This window comes from Cebus imitator, unplaced genomic scaffold (assembly GCF_001604975.1).
Source record: "Cebus imitator isolate Cc_AM_T3 unplaced genomic scaffold, Cebus_imitator-1.0 Scaffold1217, whole genome shotgun sequence".
Taxonomy (NCBI): domain Eukaryota; kingdom Metazoa; phylum Chordata; class Mammalia; order Primates; family Cebidae; genus Cebus; species Cebus imitator.
Genome location: NW_016108532.1, coordinates 21,507 through 30,052, shown reverse-complemented (window position 1 = coordinate 30,052; position 8,546 = coordinate 21,507). Strand labels below are relative to the sequence as shown.

The 8,546-nt window shown below is 34.6% G+C and overlaps 1 protein-coding gene across 1 annotated transcript; it reads right to left on the bottom strand.

Moving 5' to 3' along the window:
* Window positions 1–6,654: 6,654 nt before the first annotated feature.
* On the bottom strand, window positions 6,655–8,016 carry LOC108298922 (complement factor H-related protein 1-like; the record flags this gene model as incomplete). The annotated part of the gene is made up of 2 exons (XM_017521425.2): window positions 6,655–7,040; window positions 7,836–8,016. Coding segments are annotated over 2 exons (393 nt in total), but the record flags the coding sequence as incomplete, so codon positions are not given.
* Window positions 8,017–8,546: the final 530 nt, after the last annotated feature.

The following is an 8,546-nucleotide window of genomic DNA, read 5'->3' as shown; positions in this document are numbered from 1 at the left end:
GGGATCTCTTGGCAGAAACCCTAAAAAGCAGAAGAGAGAAGGGGTCAATATTCAACATCCTTAAAGAAAAGAATTTTCAACACAGAATTTCATATCCAGCCAAACTAAGCTTCAGAAGTGAAGGAGAAATAAAATCCTTTATGGACGAGCAGCTGCCGAGAGATTTTGTCACCAGCAGGGCTGCCTTACAAGAGCCCCTGAAGGAAGCACTAAACATGGAATGGAACAACCAGAACCAGCCACCAAAAAAACATACCAAATAGTAAAGATCATTGACAGAATGACGAAACTGCATCAACTAAAGGGCAAAAAACCATCTAGCATCAAAATGGCAGGATCAAACACACATAACAATATTAAACTTAAATATAAATGGGCTAAATGCCCCAATTAAATGACACAGACTGGCAAATTGCATAGAGTGAAGACCCATTGGTGTGCTGTATCAGGAAACAAGTCTCACGAGGAAAGACACACATAGGCTCAAAATAAAGTGATGGAGGAAGGTTTACCAAGCAAATGGAGAGCAAAACAAAGGGAGATTGCAATCCTAGTCTCTGATAAAACAGACTTTAAACCAACAAAGATCAAAAGAGACAATGAAGGGGATTATGTAATGGTAAAGAGACCAATGCAACAAGAATGGCTAACGATCCTAAATACATATACACCCAATACAGAAGCTCCCAGATACATAAAGCAAGTTCTTAATGACCTCCAAAGTGACATAGACACCCACAAAATAATAGTGGGAGACTTTAACTCTCTACAGTCAATATTAGACAGATCAAGGAGACACAAAATCAAGAATATCCAGTACTTCAACTCAGATCTGGACCAAGCAAACATAATAGACATCTATAGAATTCTCAACTCCAAATCCACAGAATATACATTCTTCTTAGAACCGCATTACCCTTACTCTAAACCACGTAATTGGAAGTAAATCACTTCTCAGAAAATGGGAAAGAAAGGAAACCATAACAAACAGTCTCTCAGACCACAGGGCAATCAAATTAGAACTCAGGATTAAGAAACTCACTCAAAACCACACAACTACATGGAAACTGAGCAACCTGCTCCTGGATGACTACTGGATAAATAATGAAATGAAGGCAAAAGTAAAGATGCTTTTCGAAACCAATGAAAATGAAGACACATTGTACCACATTCTTTGGGACACATTTAAAGCAGTGTCTAGAGGAAAATTTATAACACTAAATGCTCATATGGGAAGCAAGGAAAGATCTAAAATTGACACCCTAACTTCAAAATTAAAAGAACTATCAGAGCAAGATTAAACAAATTCAAAAGCTAGCAGAAGACAAGAAATAACTAAGATCAGAACACAAATGAAGGCGATAGACACACACAAAAAAACCCCTTCAATAAATCAATCAATCCAGGAGCTGGGTTTTTTTGAAAAGATCAACAAAATAGTTAGACCACTAACCAGACTAATAAAAGAAAAAAGAGAGATGAATCAAACAGATGCAATAAAAAATGGTAACGAGGATAACACCATCAATTCCACAGAAATACAAACTACCATCAGAGATTATTACAAACACATCTATACACATATACCAGTGAATCTAGAAGAAATGCATAAATTCCTGGACACTTACACTATCCCAAGACTGAAGCAGGAAGAAGTTGAATCCGTCAATAGACCAATAACCAGGTCTCTAGTTAACGCAGCAATTAATAGTCTCCAAACCAAATAAAGTCCAGGACCAGAAAGGTCAACAGCCGAATTCTACCAGAGGTACAAAGAGGAGCTGATACCATTCCTTCGGAAACAATTCCAAACAATACAAAGAGAGCGAATCCTCCCTAAATCATTTTATGAGACCAACATCATCCTGACACCAAAACCTGGCAGAGACACCACTAAACAAGAAAATTTTAGGCAAATAACCGTGATGAATATTGATGCAAAAATCTTCAATAAAATACTGGCAAACTGAATGCAACAGCACATCAAAAACCTTATCCATCACCATCAAGTCAGCTCATCCCAGGAACACAAGGCGGTTCAACATACACAAATCTATAAATGTGATCCTTCACATAAACTGAACCAAAGACAAAAACCAAAGACAAAGAATTGTCTCAATAGATGCAGACAGGCTTTCTACAAACTTCAACAGCACTTTCCACTAAAAACTCTCAATAAACTAGGTATCCATGCATCATGTCTCACAATAGTAAGTGCAATTTATGACAAACCCACAGCCAATATCATACTGAATGGGCAAAAACTGGAAGCATTCCATTGAAACCTGGCACAAGACAAGGGTGCTCTCTCTCACCACTCCTGTTCAACATAGTATTGGAAGTTCTGGCCAGAGCAATCAGGCAAGAAAAAGAAATGAAGGTATTCAGTTAGGTAAAGAGGAAGTCAAATTGTCTCTAATTGCAGATGATGGGATTGTATATTTAGAAGACCCCATCATCTCAACCCAGAATCTCCTTAAGATGATAAGCCACTTCAGCCAAGTGTCAAGATAAAATGTCAATGTGCAAAAATCACAAGCATTCCTATACACAAATTACAAACAGACAGCCAAATGATGAGTGCAGTCTCATTCACAACTGATACAAAGAGAATAAAATACCTAGGAATACAACTAACAAGGGACATGAAGGACCTCTTCAAGGAGAACTACAAACCACTGCTCAAGAAAATAAGAGAGGACACAAACAGATGGAGAAACATTCCATGCTCATGGTTAGGAAGAATCAGTATTGTGAAAATGATCATACTGCCCAAAGTAATTTGTAGATTCAATGCTATCGCCATCAGGCTACCACTGGCCTTCTTCACAGAACTGAAGAAAACCACCTTAAACTTCATATAGAACCAAGAAAGAGCCCGCATAGCCAAGATAATCCTAAGCAAAAACAAAACAAAGCTGGAGGCATCACGATACCTGACTTCAAACTATGCTACAAGGCTAGAGTAATCAAAACAGCATGCTAATGGTACCCAAACAGAGATATAGACCAATGCAATAGAAAAGAGTCCTCGGAAGTAATGCCACACAACCACAACCATCTGATCTTTGACAAATTTGACACAAACAGGCTATGGGGAAAGAATTCCCTGTTTAATAAGTGGTTTTGGGAAAAGTGGCTAGCCATATGCAGAAAGCTGAAACTGGACCCGTTCCTTTCACCTTATACAAAAATTAAATTTAGATGGATTAATGATTTAAACACAAGGCCTAACACCATAAGAACCCTAGCAGAAAACCTAGGCAATACCATTCGGGGCACAGGCAAGGACTTCATGACTAAAACACCAAAAGCATTGGCAACAAAAGCCAAAATAGACAAATGGGATCTAATTAAACTTAAGAGATTCTGCACAGCAAAAGAAACAATCATTACAGTGAACCAGCAACCAACAGAATGGGAAAAAATTTTTGCAAACTACCCATCTGACAAAGCACTAATAATCAGAACCTACAAAGACCATAAACAAATTTACAAGAAAACAAACAAACAACCCCATCCAAAAGTGGGCAAAGGATATGAAAAGACACTTTGCAAAAAAAGACATTTATGCGTCCAACAAACATTTGAAAAAAACGCTCATCATCACTGGTCATTAGAGAAATGCAAATCAAAACCACATTGAGATACCATCTCATGCAGGTTAGAATGGCGATTATTAAAAAATCTGGAGACAACAGATGCTAGAGAGGATGTGCAGAAATAGCAACATTTTTACACTGTTGACAGGAGTGTAAATTAATTCAACCATTGTGGAAGACGGTGTGGCAATTCCTCAAGGATCTAGAAATAGAAATACCATTTGACCCAGCAATCCCATTACTGGGTGTATACTCAAAGGATTATAAATCGTTCTGTGATACAGACACATGCACACGTATGTTCATTGCAGCACTGTTTACAATAGCAAAGACTTGGAACCAACCCAAATCCCCATCAATGATAGACTGAATAAAGAAAATGTGGCACATATACGCCATGAACTAGTATGCAGCCATGAAAAAGGATGAGCTCATGTCATTTGCAAGGACATGGATGAAGCTGGAAACCATCATTCTAAGCAAACTGACATAAGAACTGAAAACCGAACACCACGTGTTCTCACTCATAAGTGGATGTTGATCAGTGAGAACACTTGGACACAGGCAGGGGAACATCACAGACCAGGGCCTGTAGGGGTGGGTCTAGGGGAGGGATAGCAGAAGGTGGAAGGATTGGGGAGGGATAACATTAGGAGAAATACCTAATGTAGATGTTGGGGGCATGGATGCAGCAAACCACCATGGCATGTGTATACCTATGTAACAATCCTGCAGGATCTGCACATGTACCCCAGAACTTAATGTATAATAAAATATATATATAATAAAATATAATATAATAAATAAAAATTTAAGTCTTGTTTTGTGGCCCAACATATGATGTATGTTAGAGAACGTATCTTGTGTGCTTGAGAAGAATGCTTATTGTACTGTTGTCAAATGGAATGTTCTATATATATCTGCTACATCCATTTGGTATAACATGTAGTTCAAGTCCAATGTTTTTATTGATTTCTGGAGAGCTTTTCTATTCAGTTCTGTCTGTGGCGTATCAAAGTCCCCTACTATTATTGTATTGTTGTCTATTTCTTCCTTTAGATGTATTGATGTTTGCTTTATAAGTCCCATTGCTCCTATGGGGAGTGCATATATACTGACAACAGTCACGATGTCTTGGCGAATTGACTCCTTTATCACTATATCATGACCTTTGTTGTTTCTTTTTACAGACTTGACTTGAAATTCTATTTTAGTTAATTGTTAGTATAGCCACCCTGCTTTCTTTTGGTTTCCACTTACAAGGAATATGTTTGTTTATNTTTACACACTTGACTTAAAATTCTATTTTAGTCAATTGTTAATATAGCCACCCTGCTTTCTTTTGGCTTCCATTTACATGGAATATATTTGTTATTCCCTATGCTCTGTTATGATCTGAATAGTAGTGTCCCTCCAAAATTCATGTTACATCCTAATCACTATGGTGATAGTATCAGAAAGTGAGGACTTTTTAGGTGATTAGACCTTGAGGATTCCACTCTCACAGATTGGATTAGTCTTTTTACAAAGGAGCCTCTTGGAACTCCCTGGTACCTTGCAGATTGTAAGGACATAGTGGGAAGGCACCAGCTACATAACAGGAAGAAAGATCTTACAAGACATCAAATCAGTTGGCATCTTAATCTTGGAAATCTCAGCCTCTAAAACTGTATAAAATAATTTCTAGTTTTCATAAACTAGCCAGTTTATGGTAATTTTTATAGTGACCCAAATACACTAAAACAATTTAGGAATAAATATATATTCTTAAATGTTAACATTATCACAAACATAACTTGGTAATTATTAACAAATGTCCTTTAAATTGTGAAATCTGGCTTTCCTCAACTCAACCAAATTATCTAAATCAGGATCACTAACAGGGAGACAACCTGAGTATATAAGCCTCCTGACTTTATAAAAAGAGAAGTAATAAGGTGTTATTAAATAATAATTTTGTCATATTATCGATAAGAAAAAAATAAATTGATGGCATATAATAAATACTGATTTCAAATCATAAATTCTCTTTATAATTAATTCAAATTATTTTGGGTGCTAGATTCACATCTTGTAGAAGTATCTACATTTCATCATTTCTATTGCATTTATGTATTGATAAGTAGTAATTACTTATATCATTACTAAAATAAGACATGATTTGGTTTTTACATAATGACTTCACCTCCTTTAGTAGTGTAAAATTTTCCTAGTCAAAAATGATTTTAACTAACTAATCCTGTTTAAAATGAATGACAATAAATATTGCATTTCAGAACTTTATTATTGAAATTTCCAAAACTCTTCTAATCCAAAAATAGTTAAAAATGTATCTGATGTTAAGAACATTACCCATGACATCTCTGTCGTTCTCATTTATGTATCACCTTGGTCATTAGATATCATTATTGTAAAATAAATTTTGTTTGAGTTTCAAATGTGATATATTTTAAAGGTAGAAAAGTCAGAGAATACTGATACATACAAAGGAATTGAGCTACAACTTTTACCCCTATTATCTCTAAAAACATATATAGAATTTTACCTATACTTTTAAATTTCCTGGCAATATTTTTGCTATAAACATTAATTCAGAGCAAAACTATCATGTTTATTTATTTGCAGGTGAGTGCATGCGTGTTTATAACTGATACTGTATTTTTATTTTTCATATGTCTATGTTGTAATATTTATATACCCAATTACATTTTAAATCCTCTTGATAGTTTACATTATTATGTGTGCTAGATTGATATCTAGTAGAAGTAATTGTATTTCATCATTTTGATGCATTTACATATTAATAAGTAGTAATTACTTGTATCTTATTACTAACATGAGTTAAGACTTGATGAGGCTTCTACATCTTTGTGAAGTCATATAATTTTGAAATCAGACACAATACGTTTTCCACTTACTATAAAACAATGAGCCTCAGCAGTAATGGAGAAAGCTTTGAGAGATTTAAGAGTGATGGACAGAAATGAATTCTGAAAAAAATCGTATCTAATTTCTTGTCATACAAATTTCATGAACTGGACACAACAGTTTATTTGCCAAGTTTTAATATGGAGCTTTTAAGAAGAGGGCCATGGGTCTCAGATTATAAGTACATTTTCACAAATCAACCCAAAATTTTACTTATGAATAAAAAGGAATAAAACAATACTTAAAAATGAAATTGAGAACTGATTTAATAATAATGTTCTGAATAAAGGTGTTGATTTTAATTATGATTGTTTTTTACACAAGTGGGATACTCCAGTTTCCCATCCTGACATGTTCTTAGAAAATCTTGAGAACCTGGTGAAGGATGATAACCATATTTACACACAAATTGAACTGGTTCACCTGATCTTACATAAACTTTTGGGTCGGCTGTCCACTTAAATGTTAAGTTATATTTTTCCATAATTTCTTGTGATATTACACACGGATCTGAAAATAGAAAACAATGAACATAAAGCATTAACTGGTATACAAATCTTCTTCATAGACTTCCAGATTTTCAAGAAGAATGTTATATGATGGTTCAGGAATTATTTCTCAGAACAGTATCTAAACCAACCATGTAAAAACGACATATTGATTTAAATAAAGTTAAAATGGTAAATCACCTGAAAATGAGGTACTATGTTTTATGTATGAGAATTAGGGTTTTTTATCAATGGTCCATTATGTCAATTGTCATTTTAGGATCCCCGCATTTTAGAACTTATCATTGCTGTTTTTCTTTCATTAAGATATTGGTCAAAGAGTACAAATTTTAAACTATGATACGAATAAGAACTTGGAATCAAACATAGAGATCTATAAATATTACAATAGTATTGTAATATTTATTTGAAAATTGCTAAGAAAGCAGATTTTAAGTATCCTCCCACAATCTCACACACATATAACTCACACACCCACCTACACACAATGGTAATCATAGGTGATAACAAATGTGCTAATTAATTTGATTGTGGTAATCATTGTACTACAAATATATCAAAAGAGCATATTGTCAAACATGAAAATATATTATTTTTATTTGTTAAGTAAATGTTTCAAAATAAAATATAAAGAGAAAGAGAAACATTTCTTGACTTTCTAACATAAATATTTGGTAGGCAAGCTTTCCGCAGAATAGTTGTTCAGTAATCTGTGATTAATCTGTTACAAACAGCAAACTATCAGACTCATCACACTGATTTTTCCAGGATTCCATGGATATATTAAAGGACTTACGTAGGCATTTTGGTGGTTCTGACCATCGTCCATTTCTACATGTTATTCGCTTGTTACCCTCAAGTTCATACAAGTTCTGGCATTGATACTCCACTGATGAATCTGGAGCATATACTGACAGTGGGAATGAAGTAGTGTCTCCATTGACAATAGGTGGAGGCCGGCCACATTTTCCTGTAAAATATAAAAAACATCATTTCATCACTTGATTTCTTGGGAAAGCAAATCAAAATACAAATTTAAATAAGGCAAATATAAACACATCACTTTATATAATATCAACAGTGTTGTGATTTCGGGGGAAAGAAATGATTCCTGGAAGAAATTTTAATCTTACAAACTGAAAGTAATATGTTTAAGTTCTTTTTTCCTTACTGAAGAAACACATGAAACATTAACAAATATTTCTGCCTATAGGAATACGAAATGTCTTTCTGAATGAATACATGGTAAACATAGAAAACTAGGACAAAGAAGGTTTCTTATTTTATATTCAACATTCTTGGCGATCATTAAAAAATCCGGAGACAACAGATGCTGGAGAGGATGTGGAGAAATAGGAACATTTTTACACTGTTAGTGGGAGTGTAAATTAGTTCAACCACTGTGGAAGACAGTGTGGCGATTCCTCAAGGACCTAGAAATAGAAATTCCATTTGACCCAGCAATCCCATTACTGGGTATATATCCAAAGGATTATAAATCGTTCTA